This window comes from Coregonus clupeaformis, chromosome 26, assembly GCF_020615455.1.
Source record: "Coregonus clupeaformis isolate EN_2021a chromosome 26, ASM2061545v1, whole genome shotgun sequence".
NCBI lineage: Eukaryota > Metazoa > Chordata > Actinopteri > Salmoniformes > Salmonidae > Coregonus > Coregonus clupeaformis.
In genome coordinates this window covers 42,773,374-42,790,866 of record NC_059217.1, presented here as the reverse complement: position 1 = coordinate 42,790,866, position 17,493 = coordinate 42,773,374, and the positions used below count along the sequence as shown (strand labels likewise).

General features: G+C 43.9%; 1 protein-coding gene across 1 annotated transcript; it reads right to left on the bottom strand.

Annotated features, from left to right (window-relative positions):
• Positions 1-1,028: 1,028 nt before the first annotated feature.
• On the bottom strand, positions 1,029-17,234 carry api5 (apoptosis inhibitor 5). The gene is made up of 14 exons (XM_041849928.2): positions 16,925-17,234; positions 15,932-16,093; positions 15,597-15,690; positions 11,569-11,634; positions 10,789-10,940; positions 10,245-10,451; positions 9,490-9,594; positions 9,283-9,372; positions 8,349-8,533; positions 3,824-3,917; positions 3,563-3,619; positions 3,392-3,471; positions 2,743-2,888; positions 1,029-2,019 (listed from the first exon to the last, which is right to left on the bottom strand). Exons 1-14 carry the CDS (start codon positions 16,997-16,999, stop codon positions 1,940-1,942), a joined length of 1,593 nt encoding a protein of 530 aa, XP_041705862.1. The 5' UTR covers positions 17,000-17,234; the 3' UTR covers positions 1,029-1,939.
• Between the last annotated feature and the right edge of the window lie 259 nt (positions 17,235-17,493).

Below are 17,493 nucleotides of genomic sequence, written 5' to 3'. Positions count from 1 at the left end.
AAGCCTAGATAGATTAGTTCGTCAAATTGACGCCACAAAGCAGATATTTTTCTAGCTTTTAAGCTAACCCTAACCCTTCTCCCAACCTTAAGCTAACTATCATAACCTGTTACGTTAATTCTCCTAACCTACTACGAAAAGTCAATTATGACATAAGCTGTTTACTACAGTATCTAGTCAAAACCCTGTCCAAGGTGCTGAAGACAAGGGTTAGGGGCAGCTTGCAAGGCTGAGGTCTTCAGAATAATCAGCAACCAAAGCACAATGTTTGTGTCACCTTTAGATAAGGGTCACAGTAATATCCTAGCTAGGAAATGAAATACATTTAACTGCCCAATATTGTTAATCTCTATAGAAACCATGTCTTGCCATTCCTCCCTGTGGTGCGGAGGATTAAAAGGACTGCTGAATTCCACTGCTGTAGATCTAAGCGGATTGGTTATTTACACCTAACCAATCAGAAGGTAGGAGGAAGCAATCACCATAATGTTAATATCTATTCAATCCTCTCAGATCTACAGCAAACAGTGGGACGTCATTTCCTTCATGATACCTTCATCCTCCTTTGACAGCAAGGTCACTTGGGCTTCAAAAAACATCAGTTCTCTTTCACTAAATCCTAGCAAGTGAAGCTCAGCACAAGCTAAAGAACTGGGGTGTGTTCAGTTTGTCTTTTTGTTTTGTTGTTGCTACATTTCACAACAGTACGTCCCAAACACCACATTTTCCCAAAAATGGTGCACATACCACAAGCTTGGAGGTATGTTTGCTCCCGCGTGTCGGGGTGTGAGGTGTTCAGAACAGCACCAGTTCCGTTCAAATCAACATTTGCTACGTTTCCTTCAACCTGAATGCACCCCAGGAGTCTGTTTTGTCATTTGCATTGATTGACTATATATAGACTCCACAAAACCAACTATAAAGTAGAGAACCTACAAGCAGATCAACTACAGTATAACGCATAGGGAAGAGAAGGTTTGAAGGAACATTTGGTAGAAAAACACTCAGAAATCAATCATGTATGCCAATCAGATTTGTTTTCCTTTTTTTAATCCAAAAAGTTTAAATAACATTTATGGGGAGAAATGTTTAATAAAATAAAAAGCATGCAAAACACATGTGGATAACTCAAATTGAGGCTCTAAACTAATTTAAATTTAGTAGAAAAGTTACTTGGGAGTTAGTCCCAAATCCTCAATCTGCCTTGGCTGATTTGAATGAAAACCAATGTCCAATAATAAAACGAATCAACTTTGTAATAGTGATCTATTCGGCGTAACACAACCTGTTTTGCAGAGGAAATAATCTCGTTTTTCTACTACCAAAAAATTCAGAATACATTGAAAACCAATGCAATTGTCTTATTTTAACAAGGTGTTACACAAACAAAAAGGGCATGGTAGTGAGACTTCAATACAAGTTTGATAAAAATTCAGATGAAAACATTATCGATTCATACAAAGTAGCGTAGAGAGTAGGCCAATCCAAATCCAAGCTCAAAAAAAAAAAAAAGATGAAATTTAAAAATTGAAAGAAAGCGTTCGTCACCAGTTTATAAAACAATTTTTTTCCCAGACAAAAATATCAATCAGGTACAACTTGGCAGTCTCTGGTTCCACAAAAATACTCAGAATAAAATAAACTAAACAAAAACCATGAGGATCTACTTGAACAATCGCGTCACCGGGGAAGAGTGTAGGATAGAAATGTCAGGTAGAAAAGTTCAAAGCCCAGTCTCCTTGAAGTGGATTTCCTCTAAGAGGGAGGGGAAAAAACTACAGGAAACAACCAAAAAACTACAGAGGAAAAAGAACAAGTGGGGACAGGTTGAGGAGCGGTGGTCATGGAGACCCCCTTGGTTACGGCAGGGATCCTGATGTGCTGCAGTTCAGTGTGTGTAGTGTGTGCATGTGTGTGTAGTGTGTGTGGGATGATGGACTCAGTAGATTCGGCCTCGGCTCCTGCCACCCCTCCCTCCGAATCCTCGTCCTCGGCCGCCCCTGAAGCCTCCGCGCTGCTCTGGAATCACAACACGGGGACAACAGACAGGGGATCAGTATGGAGGCTCATCATGAGGGCCAGGAGTTTTTCCCGACCGTGTAAGACCTGGCCGGGAAAAACTCTGGGCCCTCAGTTATTTAGCATGTTTGAGGGGATCCAACAGCCTATAAAAAAGGAAAAACTAACCGGCTAACATGGTCAGGGGAAAAACTCCTGGTCCTACTCATTGTGTGTTAGAGCTCAAAAGGATAGTAATATTTAGATTGCCATTCCATCCCATTCAGTAGAAGATTTCTCAACTGCTCACATGAAACAGAGGGCTCAGCTTGAAAACAATGCCTCATTTGGGTTAACTATCCTATTAACAAGTTATCAACATTTTAGCATCAAATCGTCAGCATGTGCACCTCGGTCACCCAACACCACCAGAAAGGGTGTACATGGCACAATACAAGGAGGAAGTGAACAATATCCAACACACACGTCGGAGAGGATCAGTTGGCCCCAAACATACCGACACTTCAGTCAGTAGATCATCTTGACCCAGAGTTACACCAAGTGCATTCGACTTTATGTAGGAGACACAAAAACGTGAGAGAACATATGAGAAAACCCAGATACTACGTCTGCGCAACATTCTGCTACTGTTTAACATGCCACCCGGTGCCCCTAAAATCCAACTATGGCTCAGTGTGCAACGTTCTGCTACTGTTTAACATGCCACCCCAGTATCACCCTCACCGTTGGAGAAGTTGCCGATGGTGGCGCTGTACTTGCCGCTGGGGGGGTTGTAGATCTGCCGTGCGTCCCTCCGGGGCAGTGGGGGGGACAGCTGCTTCTTCATGGTACTGCCTGCACCCATATCCTCCCCGGACGGGCGCTTCAGACTGTGGTGGGCAAAGAGGGAAAAGGTCAAAGGTCACATAGAGACGAGGACACATGGGGTCATAACGCTAACACTAATGGTGTGTTATCTGAAGATTTGCTTGTGTTTGTACTGAGAAGTTGCTAGTGTCCTTGTATAACGTACTACGAATTCATTCATCGATCATTGCATTGATGTGGGCAGGTCAGTTGAGAGGAGATGGAAACCCATAAATTAACATTACACTCCAAAATCAACATTTGTCAGATGTTTTCCCACACCATAAGTGGCGTAGATTCAGCAAATCGGGACACTACATGGTACGTATCTTTTCAGTTCATTTTAGAAAACAGATGGCCTGGGATTGAACTCATCTTGACATTAAGACTACTTTTGAGGTATGAAAACATCTGACCCATTTAGATTTTACAGTGTAATGTATCTTTAAGAGTGTTAAGAACAACTCGCCCAGAAACACGATATTCTGGGTCACCAGATTCCCCGTGACAACATTAAGAGACTTACACCACAGCCTCAGCCTTCTGGACGGGCTTCCAGGACAGCGTGACCGTGCTCTTGTACGACGGTGGGTTGTGGAAGAGATCCTGCAGAGAAAAGGAACAGTAATGAGAACGTTCGCTAGTGTTGGTTGACCAAGTGTGTTTCAGGGTTGACCAAGTATTTCGAACACCTCACCTTGATCAGAACGTTGATGTTGTTGGTGATCTTCAGAGCCACCACTTTAATCTTGTTCTGAGATGGATGGGAAGACAATACAACCAATCAGGGAATACTGACAATAGAACAGAAGGAATACGTGATTGGAAATGTATATAGCTCCTGATTGATTCAGCACAACTGTGAGGCTTGTGAGACACCGTCAACAAGAATCAAAACAAGCAATGCATCATTGGAGACCAAAACAGCCAATAGCCAACAGCCATGATAAATAGCTACCTCTTCTGTCTTCAGTGCGTCTCCCGTCTTGCCTTGCAGGGCCACTCGCAGCTGGCGAATGTATACCTGCAGCCCTCTGGCGAAGTACTGTAATCTAGAGGCAGGAGAGAAAAAACAAACTAGGGTTATACACCTTTCAAACCAAGACGTTTTCCTCCCACCTTCAGCATCTTTCTGACTACTTTTCTCGATATATGAAAAGGTCTTGTCTGCTATAAAGCCTCTACTTTAATTTCTGCCAACCGACCTAGTCATGATTGCGGTAAAGTTCTGCCTAGGGCTCAGTATGAACGGTAGAGTTCTGCCTAGGGCTCAGTATGAACGGTAAAGTTCTGCCTAGGGCTCAGTATGAACGGTAAAGTTCTGCCTAGGGCTCGGTATGAACGGTAAAGTTCTGCCTAGGGCTCAGTATGAACGGTAAAGTTCTGCCTAGGGCTCAGTATGAACGGTAAAGTTCTGCCTAGGGCTCAGTATGAACGGTAGAGTTCTGCCTAGGGCTCAGTATTGCGGTAGAGTTCTGCCTAGGGCTCAGTATGAACGGTAAAAGTTCTGCCTAGGGCTCAGTATTGCGGTAAAGTTCTGCCTAGGGCTCAGTATGAACGGTAGAGTTCTGCCTAGGGCTCAGTATGAACGGTAGAGTTCTGCCTAGGGCTCAGTATGAACGGTAGAGTTCTGCCTAGGGCTCAGTATGAACGGTAGAGTTCTGCCTAGGGCTCAGTATGAACGGTAGAGTTCTGCCTAGGGCTCAGTATGAACGGTAGAGTTCTGCCTAGGGCTCAGTATTGCGGTAGAGTTCTGCCTAGGGCTCAGTATGAACGGTAAAGTTCTGCCTAGGGCTCAGTATTGCGGTAAAGTTCTGCCTAGGGCTCAGTATGAACGGTAGAGTTCTGCCTAGGGCTCAGTATGAACGGTAGAGTTCTGCCTAGGGCTCAGTATGAACGGTAGAGTTCTGCCTAGGGCTCAGTATGAACGGTAAAGTTCTGCCTAGGGCTCAGTATGAACGGTAGAGTTCTGCCTAGGGCTCAGTATTGCGGTAGAGTTCTGCCTAGGGCTCAGTATTGCGGTAAAGTTCTGCCTAGGGCTCAGTATGAACGGTAGAGTTCTGCCTAGGGCTCAGTATGAACGGTAGAGTTCTGCCTAGGGCTCAGTATGAACGGTAGAGTTCTGCCTAGGGCTCAGTATGAACGGTAGAGTTCTGCCTAGGGCTCAGTATGAACGGTAGAGTTCTGCCTAGGGCTCAGTATGAACGGTAGAGTTCTGCCTAGGGCTCAGTATGAACGGTAGAGTTCTGCCTAGGGCTCAGTATGAACGGTAGAGTTCTGCCTAGGGCTCAGTATGAACGGTAGAGTTCTGCCTAGGGCTCAGTATGAACGGTAGAGTTCTGCCTAGGGCTCAGTATGAACGGTAGAGTTCTGCCTAGGGCTCAGTATGAACGGTAAAGTTCTGCCTAGGGCTCAGTATGAACGGTAGCCGTAACGCTGAGCACTACGCTCTTAAGCTCCTGATCGTTGCTAGGCAGCGTTACTACTATCATCCTGGCAGTTCTAAACTTCGCGAGGCATGTCACTTCCCCCAGCTCTTCGCATAGCCCACCACGTGCACTGTTTTCCTAACCACAACTGGATGGATCCATAAAGAATGACTGTTGGTATAAATATCACAGAATGACTAAAACCTTGGAATAAAGTAGACTAATGCAATTGAAGGCATCAAATTGTTGCTTACTGAAACTCCTAAAGTCATTCAATTGTTAGAATACATCTGATTGAAGCAATAGGCCTACGCCCGTGGTCAACTATTTCAGCACCGTTTATCGCTGCTTTGAGACAAGAGTGGTCTTGATGGAATCAAATCATCAGATTTGTATTTTCACTGAATCGCCGTTTGGATATTGTTTAGGCTACAATTAGGCTGTGGAAATGTTAGCTAAGTTGAGCTGAGTACTGCTCATGATCATGTCTAGTTGGATCATTTATTAGCACCGATCAGAACATTTTGCCAGGATGTTATGTAGTTTATTAGCCCTGATCAGAACATGTTGCCAGGATGTTATGTAGTTTATTAGCCCTGATCAGAACATGTTGCCAGGATGTTATGTAGTTTATTAGCCCTGATCAGAACATGTTGCCAGGATGTTATGTAGTTTAACAAGTGGATTATTTTGCTCACAGTCTTCTTAGTAGCCTGGACCTACTGCCGACCAGAAGCCTGTGACTTGTCTTAATCAATGGGATTGTGTTTCACTGAATCTCCGTCTGTATATTTGGTTCATTCTAAATAAAGTGGAGGTGGTGTAGCTCATCTGTCACTGGTCAGAAACATTTAGCACGCTATACCGTAGCCTAAATCAAGTGTAGACCTATTATTTTGCTCGATCACGTGTAGGCAACTCCAAAAGCTGTGTGAAATATGAACACGAGATTCAAATGCTTTTGAAACTATTAGATTGCTATTATTTTCTAAGGGTATGATGAGGATACTCTCAATGTAAGACCCTACACCCCTGTTTCCTAACAAGGCAGAGACAGGGTAGGAAAGAGATGAAACGTGGATTTAAGAAAGTATGGACTTGCCTTGGGCTCTTTTTCTTTTTTTATATGACAGCAGTTCCACACGTTGCCATGATAGAAGTTGTGGGAAAAATATAGTTTGTAATTTATTCTTTTATATTTCATTATATTCTTAGCCTACTATAAAATACAGTGAGCTCCAAAAGAATTGGGACATTGACACATTTGTTGTTTTGTCTCTGTACTCCAGCTCTTTGAAATGATACAATGACTATGAGGTTAAAGTGCAGACTGTCAGCTTTAATTTGAGGGTATTTTCATCCATATCAGGTGAACCGTTTAGAAATTACAACACTTTAAGTAGATATAGTCCTCCCATTTTAAGGGACCAAAAGTATTGGGACAAATTCACATATGTGTATTAAAAGTAGTCAAAAGTTTAGTATTTGGTGTCATATTCTATATTCTGATTGGAGGTTAACTTTACAGTAATGCTATTGGTCAACAACTCAGATTTTGAATCCAAACAACTCAGATGCTTAGAATAATGCCTTGTAATGCTTGTTAAAGCTTAGGAACTTAAGTTGATGCCTTGTATATGAATCCATTCATTTTAAACGTAATTAAATACACTTGTATTTAGAATTCCATTTTCAGACATTTGTTCATTGCCTACTACTGTAACTCAACCATAGTCTCCTTGCACAATCCTGTTTATCCTATGGAGTTAAAGACAATTCATTCATGTGGTCCTCTGTAGCTCAGCTGGTAGAGCACGGCGCTTGTAACGCCAGGGTAGTGGGTTCGATCCCCGGGACCACCCATACACAAAAATGTATGCACACATGACTGTAAGTCGCTTTGGATAAAAGCGGCTGCTAAGTGGCATATTATTATTATTATTATAATAATGTGCTAATTGGAATACTTTTTAATACTCTTTAAGGAATACCTGGGATAGTATAAAAGTAATCCTTCTACCCCCCCCCCCCACAATTTATTTATATATATATATATATATATATATATATAACACATTTAAAATATACTCTAAAAATAAATTTTAAAAAATCGAAAAATAAAAATAAATTGTAAAGTGGTTGTCCCACTGGCTATCATAAGGTGAATGCACCAATTTGTAAGTCGCTCTGTATAAGAGCGTCTGCTAAATGACGTAAATGTAATGTAAATGTAATTACTTAGTCTTATTATGAGTCGATTGGAATGTTTATATAAATATACACATATCAAACATTACTGCCCACTACAACCTCAGTCATTGTATCATTTCAAATCCAAAGAGCTGGAGTAGAGACAAATAACTAAATGTGTCACTGTCCCAATACTTTGAGCTCACTGTAGGTGTGTGTCGACTGTGATCAGGGTTGCCCAAGTATGCCTCGTCTGTTTTTATTAACAAAACAACTACTGATTTCATGTGCATGGCACAGCCATACAGGCTGCAATAACCAGTACCATAATAAACTCTAAATATGCCATTCTATTCTTTCGAAAATACATTTGAATAGTCTTATGTTTCTTAGGACCTGCCGAAAACGATCTAATAATGGATTACTTTGTGATGGTGTATATTCAACGGATTTATTAAAATAGACGTCCACCCACATCGGCCCACGTCTACTCCCACACTTGCCGGCATGTTCACAGGAGATATAAAAGGCTTATCCAGGCAAGAGTGTGGTCAAAATAGGACTATGAACTGGGCCAGATAAAAATTACAGGCAACATGCAGTAAAGTCTGTCTGTAAAGGTTTTTACTGTGACTGAACAGAGAAAAAAAAACTAAGACTAACATTACTGGCATCCACACGCTACAGTAGAGACTGATACAAATGAAACAGAAGCATTGTCAAAACGTATGAACGCAAATGAAAATGGTGGCAAAAACACAAAGACCAAAATAAATGATATGCCAAACGTTCCCACAACACACCAAGACTTAACAAAAAGACACACGAACGTTGCCAAAACCTTACGGGGCAATCCTCCTCTACCTGATCTTGAAGTCTTTGAGGCGCTCGGCATTGATCTTGTCGATGAGGAAGTCAGGCAGCTTCTTGCCCAGTTGGTGGAAGCTGAAGAGGAGACACTCCACGTAGCTGAACTGCAGCTTGGGCTCGTCGCTCAGTGTGTTCTCGCCGTTCTCACCCTCCGCCTCTGGAGGCAGCGGCATGAACTCCTAGACACAGGGAGGAAGGGTGGACCAGTTAGCCTTTTACCAGTCTGGACCAGTTAGCCTTTTACCAGTCTGGACCAGTTAGACTTTTACCAGTCTGGACCAGTTAAGGGCAAAACACACCATAACCAACATCGGCATCATACTTCGGCACTGTCTGTTTTGTTCACTGGCCTTTTACCAGTCTGATAAACCAGACCGTTATGTGAGCTGGTCCAAAATCAACACCTAGATATAGAGATACGCAGTATGGTGAAATCACACCTAACCCCATTAGAAGGTACCAGAGAGATACCAGTATGGTGAAATCACACCTAACCCCATTAGAAGGTACCAGAGAGATACCAGTATGGTGAAATCACACCTAACCCCATTAGAAGGTACCAGAGAGATACCAGTATGGTGAAATTACACCTAACCCCATTAGAAGGTACCAGAGAGATACCAGTATGGTGAAATCACACCTAACCCCATTAGAAGGTACCAGAGAGATACCAGTATGGTGAAATCACACCTAACCCCATTAGAAGGTACCAGAGAGATACCAGTATGGTGAAATCACACCTAACCCCATTAGAAGGTACCAGAGAGATACCAGTATGGTGAAATCACACCTAACCCCATTAGAAGGTGCCAGAGAGATACCAGTATGGTGAAATTACACCTAACCCCATTAGAAGGTACCAGAGAGATACCAGTATGGTGAAATCACACCTAACCCCATTAGAAGGCTGAGCTAGGAAGTTACTTACCAGCAGCTTCTCAAACAGCATGGTGAGGTTGGCCTCCACCTTCTCCATGTCCCCACAGAACGGACTCATCTCAGCAAGCAGCTTCAGCACCTACACACACACACACACACACAAGTCAATGCTATTGTCCCCGGCATGTTGGAGCCAACATGGAGGACTAGTTGCCTGAACTCTGTATGGTTGGTACAGAGGAGGATGGTAACTGACCTCCAGCTGAATGTCCAGCTCTGCCACAGGACTGGTCAGGGAGCTGAGGTTGGGCAGGACGTGGTCACAGAAGTAGGTGACGAAACGGGTGGAATGGACATTTTTCTGTAAGGGTAAAAAAAATGAATTTCAAGCTCAAGAAGTTCAAGTTTATTTGTCTCAGAGGAACATTTGTTATAGGGGGGGTTGTCAACTTGAGGCGGTTGGTGAAATCAGGTCAGAAGCTTGAGCAACAAACATGCATAGGTAGAAAAGTAACAATGAGAAGTAACAGCACAAACAGTGGTCCTCTGTAGCTCAGCTGGTAGAGCACGGCGCTTGTAACGCCAAGGTAGTGGGTTCGATCCCCGGGACCACCCATACACAAAAAATGTATGCACGCATGACTGTAAGTCGCTTTGGATAAAAGCGTCTGCTAAATGGCATATTATTATTATTATAAAACAGATCATTAGCAATTTGCAAACAATGACAGTATGTGTGAGGTGACAGTGAGCACGGTGTTTGGTGATTCTGTGTGTATTTTGAGTGCTGTGAAATCGCAGTTGCCTCAATTGGTAAGAGTGTGGTGCTGGCAAAGCCAAGGTCGCGGGTTCCACAAGGGACACACTAAACTGGTATGAACTCACTGTTCCCTGAATCAATAAGTTAAGTATATTATTATTATGGCCTGTATGTGTGTTATAATGTGTGTGTGTGTGTTATAATGTGTGCGTGTGTGTATGTTTGTGTGTTATAGTGTGTGTATCACTCACAGAGAAGAGGGGCAGGGCCTGGCGTGTGCACTGCAGCAGGCGGTCCACTGTGTCGGGGTCAGCGGGGTTCAGGGCCTGCTCCAGGAAAGCCTGCTCCACAACCAGCTCCACCAGCTGCTGCCGCCCGCTCACCGTCTGCAGGCCCTTCAGCACCATCAGGATGCGCATCAGCAGCACAAACTCCTCCCCGGTCACATCCTCCAGCACCTGGGGTTGGAAGACGTGGGACAGAGGTCAACGTGGGACAGAGGTCAACAAGAAACGGTCATTTTCGCTTTCAATACATTTTGCTACGACGTGCCCTAATGAAAACGACCCAGGAGTCACCGTGAGGCCGACCAGTTACAAATATATCCAATATCCAACTAAGTGACAGATGGAGCTCTTGTATTCAGTTTGTCAATTAAATAACAGTAATAAAAACTCATTCTAATCCATCCGAGCCTTTTCACAAAGAGCTCTACTAACCAGCCCCAAGCAGGAGGTGCATCACTACAGGTTCTTCACTGTGATCGTTGCTCTACCAAAGCAGAGTGGAACAAACCTTCTTTGTCTCTGTGAAGATGTAGTCCTCCACCTCCTTGGTCATGGTGTCCTCAGGCATCGTCTTCAGCTTGATGGAGAGGAACTTGACAGCCCTCTCCCTTACTATGTCCTCCCCCTGCAGGATCTGAGAGAAGAGGCCTCCCAGGGTAGCTGAGACAGAACAGAGAAATACAGGTTGGTTAGCCACAGGTTGGCTGTTTAGCCAAAGAGGCTATGCAGAACTCCTGCCTCTGGGGGGGGGGGGAGAGAGAGAATCGAGGCAAGAAAGGGTACTAGAACAGTGTTATGCTCACTTCAACTAACTAACTATGACTACCAACTAATTATGATGGCTAATTTCATTTTTCGAACTCTATTCCGGTGCCCATTTTACCCATTCATTTGGGATTGAGGTATGAAAACATCTGAAAAACTACAATTTCCTTTTAACTATTTTCTTTGTAGAGCATTGCACGAATACAAGAGCACAATGCACAGTACCCTGCCTGTTCACTAGTGAATACAAGAGCACGATGCACAGTACCCTGCCTGTTCACTAGTGAATACAAGAGCACGATGCACAGTACCCTGCCTGTTCACTAGTGAATACAAGAGCACGATGCACAGTACCCTGCCTGTTCACTAGTGAATACAAGAGCACGATGCACAGTATCCTGCCTGTTCACTAGTGAATACAAGAGCACGATGCACAGTATCCTGCCTGTTCACTAGTGAAGTTGTCTGTCATTTCACAATTTAAAACCTATTCATACACTAGAGATCAAAAAGGGACACTTACCCTTTGCGTCCATCTTGAAGATGGAGACCAGCGCTGTGTTCACTTGGTTGAATTCGGCCGAATCGTCTGTAAGCACCAACGTATAGAAGAGTATAAAAAATTGGTCCAACAGCATCACAGATGGTACATATCTCCTTCTGGCACCGACCCAAACTACACCATGACATACATATTGTCCACTCCCAGGAGAGTCAACACTTTCCCTCAACATGGCATGTACTGCATAGGTTTGTCATAAGGTATAAGGCAGAAACTCAAACAGGAAATACCCGTGCTAAGGACTATTCAACGCTGGTCTGGCCAATCGGAATCCACGCTTCAAGATTGTTTTGATCATGCGGACTGGGATATGTTCCGAAGATAATTTAGACGAATACACTGAAACGGTGACTGAGTTTATCAGGAAGTGTATAGGTGATGTTGTGCCCACTGTGACTATTAAAACCTACCCTAACAGGAAACCGTGGATAGATGGCAGCATTCACGCCAATCTGAAAGCGCAAACCACTGCATTCAACCATGTCAAGGTGACTGGGAATATGGCAGAATACAAACAGTGTAGCAAATCACTCCGCAAGGAAATTAAACTGGCAAAACATCAGTAGAGACAAAGTGGAGTCGCAATTCAACGGCTCAGACACGAGACGTATGTGGCAGGGTCTACAGGCAATCACGGACTACAAAAGGAAAACCAGCCACGACGTCAACACCGACGTCTCGCTTCCAGACAAGCTAAACACCTTCTTCGCCCGCTTTGAGGATAACACAGTGCCACTGACAAGGCCCACTACCAAGGACTGTGGCCTCTCCTTCTCTGTGGCAGACGTGATTAAGACATTTAAGCATGTTAACCCCCGCAAGGCTGCCTGCCCAAACGGCATCCCTAGCCGCGTCCTCAGAGCATGCGCAGACCAGCTGGCTGGTGTGTTTATGGACTTATTCAATCTCTCCCTTTCCCAGTCTGCTGTTCCCACATGCTTCAAGAGGGCCACCATTGTTCCTGTACCCAAGAAAGCAAAGGTAACTGAACTAAATGACTATCGCCCTGTAGCGCTCACCTCTGTCATCATGAAGTGCTTTGTCAAGGATCATATCACCTCTACCTTACCTGTCACCCTAGACCCACTTCAATTTGCTTACCGCCCCAATAGATCCACAGACGATGCAATTGCCATCACACTGCCCTATCCCATCTGGACAAGAGGAATACCTATGTAAGAATGCTGTTCATTGACGATAGCTCAGCATTCAACACCATAGTACCCTCCAAGCTCATCATCAAGTTCGAGGCCCTGGGTCTGAACCCCGCCCTGTGCAACTGGGTCCTGGACTTCCTGACGGGCCGCCCCCAGGTGGTGAAGGTAGGAAACAACATCTGCACTTCACTGATCCTCAACACTGGGGCCCCACAAGGGTGCGTGCTCAGCCCCCTCCTGTACTCCCTGTTCACCCATGACTGCGTGGCCAAGCACGCCTCCAACTCAATCATCAAGTTTGCAGACGACAACAGTAGTAGGCTTGATTACCAACAATGACGAGACCGCCTACAGGGAGGAGGTGAGGGCTCTGGGAGTATGGTGCCAGGAAAATAACCTCTCACTCAACGTCAACAAAACAAAGGAGATGATCGTGGACTTCAGGAAACAGCAGAGGGAGCACCCCCCTATCCTCATCGATGGGACCGCAGTGGAGAAGGTGAAAAAGCTTCAAGTTCCTTGGCGTACACATCACCGACAAACTGAAATGGTCCACCCACGCAGACAGTGTGGTGAAGAAGGCGCAACAGAGTCTCTTCAACCTCAGGAGGCTGAAGAAATTCGTCTTGGCACCTAAAACCCTCACAAACTTTTACAGATGCACAATTGAGAGCATCCTGTCGGGCTGTATCACCACCTGGTACGGCAACTGCACAGCCCGCAACCGCAGGGCTCTCCAGAGGGCGTTGCGGTCTAACGAACGCATTATCGGGGGCAAACTACCTGCCCTCGAAGACACATACAGCACCCGATGTCACAGGAAGGCCAAACAGATCATCAAGGACATCAACCACCCGAGCCACTGCCTGTTCACCCCGCTATCATCCAGAAGGCGAGGTCAGTACAGGTGCATCAAAGCTGGGACTGAGAGAATGAAAAACAGCTTTTATCTCAAGGCCATCAGACTGTTAAATAGCCATCACTAGCACATTAGAGGCTGCTGTTGCCTATTGAAATCAATGGCCACTTTAAGAAATGGAACACTAGTCACTTTAATAATGTTTACAGTCACTTTAATAATGTTTACATATCTTGCACTACTCATCTCATATGTATATACTGCATTCTATTCTATAATATTCTACTATATCTTAGTCCATGCCGCTCTGTCATTGCTTGTCCATATATGTATATTTTCTTAAATTCTATTCCTTATTAGTTGTGTGTATTTGGTATATGTTGTGAAATTGTTAGATATTACTGCACTGTCGGAGCTAGAAGCACAAGCATTTCGCTACACCTTCTAAACACGTTAATGTGACAAATAAAATTTGATTTTCACGGTATACTGGTACAACTGTAATATTACAGTACCAAATCGTCAAAATACCAACATTTTAGTATAACGTAGTACCGTTTCATATATTACCTAATTTTTCAGTCCCGCTTGCTATAAAATGTTTATAAATTCAGTTTTGTTCATAAATTCAGTTGAATTTAAGCAACAGCCACTAGTACGCGCTGGTCCAATAATTTAAAAAAATACTTCACTTTCATGAGCGGCAGCTCACCTGCTTCTCCCCGTCTGCATCTATTCCTCTGTCAGTTTTTTAAATATAATTTAACCGTGATGGTGAGTGGGGATGCAGTCCCTGATGAGTCTTCTGTTCAAGATACCTTTTCTCTTTCTATGGGGTTCGCATGCATTTTATATAATTTCACAAACCATGTCGCGGGCCAATTTTAAACTAATCCCGGGTCACCAATTATTGGTTTGATAACAAACAACGTAGTTCAGTTACCTAGCTAGCTAACAACCTGGTAACTGGACAGTAGGTCTAAGCCAATCTGATTGGCCAAGGAAGAAAGAAAAAGGTTCTGCTATTCATGAGATGTGCTTCAAAAGGTAGGATTCATACAGGCCTAATGGAAGACTAAACTAGATCAAACATCTCTCGTTCTGTTGCTCCTTATATTCTGTTTGGTGCCTAACATTTTAAAAGTTGGGAGCAGTGTGTGTGTGGGAGAGAGAGAGAGTGGTGTGTGTGTGTGTGTGTGAGAGAGAGTGGTGTGTGTGAGAGAGAGTGGTGTGTGTGTGAGAGAGTGGTGTGTGTGTGTGAGAGAGAGTGGTGTGTGTGTGAGAGAGAGTGGCGTGTGTGTGTGTGAGAGAGAGTGGTGTGTGTGTGTGAGAGAGAGTGGTGTGTGTGTGTGAGAGAGAGTGGTGTGTGTGTGTGAGAGAGAGTGGTGTGTGTGTGAGAGAGAGAGTGGTGTGTGTGTGAGAGAGAGAGTGGTGTGTGTGTGTGAGAGAGAGAGTGGTGTGTGAGTGTGAGAGAGTGGTGTGTGAGAGAGAGGTGTGTGTGTGAGAGAGAGGTGTGTGTGTGAGAGAGAGGTGTGTGTGTGTGAGAGAGAGAGGTGTGTGTGTGAGAGAGAGGTGTGTGTGTGAGAGAGTGGTGTGTGTGTGAGAGAGTGGTGTGTGTGTGAGAGAGTGGTGTGTGTGTGAGAGTAGTGTGTGTGTGAGAGTTGTGTGTGTGTGAGAGTTGTGTGTGTGTGTATGTGTTTGTGGGAGAGACAGTGGTGTGCGTGTTTGTGGGAGAGAGGGAGATGTGATTTGATTTGTGTTTGTTAAGTGAAGAGTAAAGGTTTCATGTAGTGTTATCCATTACTACCACAATGACATGCAGATCATTATGCACGTATATTCCACTAAGCCACTCCCCCCTCAGTGGTATCGCGATACTTGGCCTGGTATTGTAAGTAAAATGTTGGTTTCACAACAACACTATAAGGTACATGTGAAAATGTCTAGGCGGGTTAGCTTAAAGAGTACTGTACCTGTCTGGAGAAGCTGGGTGAGGATATCTGCTACCCTGACGATGTTCTCCCCGGCTGCAAAACGGGGGAGCTCTTTGATGGCCTGCCTCCGAATCTACAGGAGGAAGGAAGAAGAAGAACCAACAACCGGTGAGAAATGGAGTAGTGGGACTACTTTGACCAGGCATTAGCTATACTCTTTTATATTGATCAATTTCTCAAATCGAACTTTTTGTATAGTGGTGTATTTTTGTATTGTGTGTAGTGGTATATGCATGTTGTATTTTGTCAATCCCATTCTGCACAATGGAATTTCCCAAATGGAAATGATAGTCCCACTGGGATAAAATCCTTACTGAAACATCTTCATCCTCACACAGGTCAAGTTGAGCGTTGATTGCCGCATCCGCCAGCTCTGGGAAACTGCTGAAGAATTTGGGAATGAACTGTGCAGCCAAGCGCTTTTCTTTGGGACCCCCCTTCACTCCATCAAGGATCACCTGATAGGCATCTTTGTGCTGGAGGATAGATACAAACAAATGGATACACAATCAAGTTTGTAATATAGGACATAACTGTCCAACATGAATGCAAAAGCTTCCGGTGAAGTGTCGGTCAAAATTATTGAGTAGAGACTAGAGATGAGAGTTCTGCCTAACAAGCATGCAATACTTGAATCCCTTGGCATTATACTAGCTATTTGTCAGCAGTAGTACCTACCTAGCTAACAACATTATAGTAAGAGAGCCTTTGAGTTATACGTTGTAAATCTAAACATCATAACAAGTTGCAAGTCATGCCATGGCACAATTACTTTTTTTCAGTAGCTGTGCAAGGCAATCAACAACTCATTTTAGACAGTTAGCTAGCTATCCGCTATCTAGCTAGTGGGACAACGGTCAGGTCAAATCAATTGGCTAGCATGAGGCTAGCTAGCAGTGTGTGTTCTGTTTTGACTTTGCTAGCTAGTTGGCTAGGCCAACTAAAATGTATTAAAAACGTCGTCAGGTAACTTAACTAACTAGTTACCTTGCTTGCTAGAAATGGAAATTAATAGCGCCTAGTTAACGTTATTTCCATGAGTTATCAGGCAAACTACGCTACAAACGCCGGGAAAATCAAGTGAAACAGGATTAGCTCGCTAGTTAGGCCCATTTTAGCTCGCTAACAAGCTAACGCTAGTTTAGCATGTATATGCGATGCTAACTAGGTAGTTAACCAATGGTTGTGGATCGGCATAACTTTAACCTCTGGCTTCCACTGCTGTAACTTATTTGAAGAAGAAAAAACGAGCTATTCTAGAAGATACTTCAATTACCTAACGAACTAGTTATTCATCTCACGCATACCTGGCTCAGGTCCTCCGGCTTGGCATCAGCAAGAATCCCATAGTTACGATACAGCTCCTCGATAGTGACCGCCATCAGCGTGCGTCCAACTGCGTATTGTTGTCGAGATGAGAATAGCAACAATATTACGCAGATATGAGTTGAAATTCTTCCCTTTTAGTCCAGAATTTCTTCAAACATAAACAATACTACGTGCTGACAGTACTGTGTATTGGCGATGGGGAGAGGAAATTTCTAGAAAGCTGTGAATGAAACCCCGCTGTCCGTTCATACAACCTACACTAGCCTTGCTACAAAAATTAGTATCAGGAAGGACATTAATGCGCATGCGCCTGCTTCAATAACGTACGTCAACGTTCTGAATGCGCGGACAGGATTCCTCATGTTCATCTTCATCATATTACCTAAAATACTGTAGTTTACATTGTCCGAGTGCCGAGTGAAGTAATCGATTTGATGGCAAACGCATATCCTATACATAAAGTAGGGGTAATGGACATTTAATTTACTAAAAAAATTTACGGATAGCCAGGGGCACTCCAACATAATTTACAAAGAAGCATTTGTGT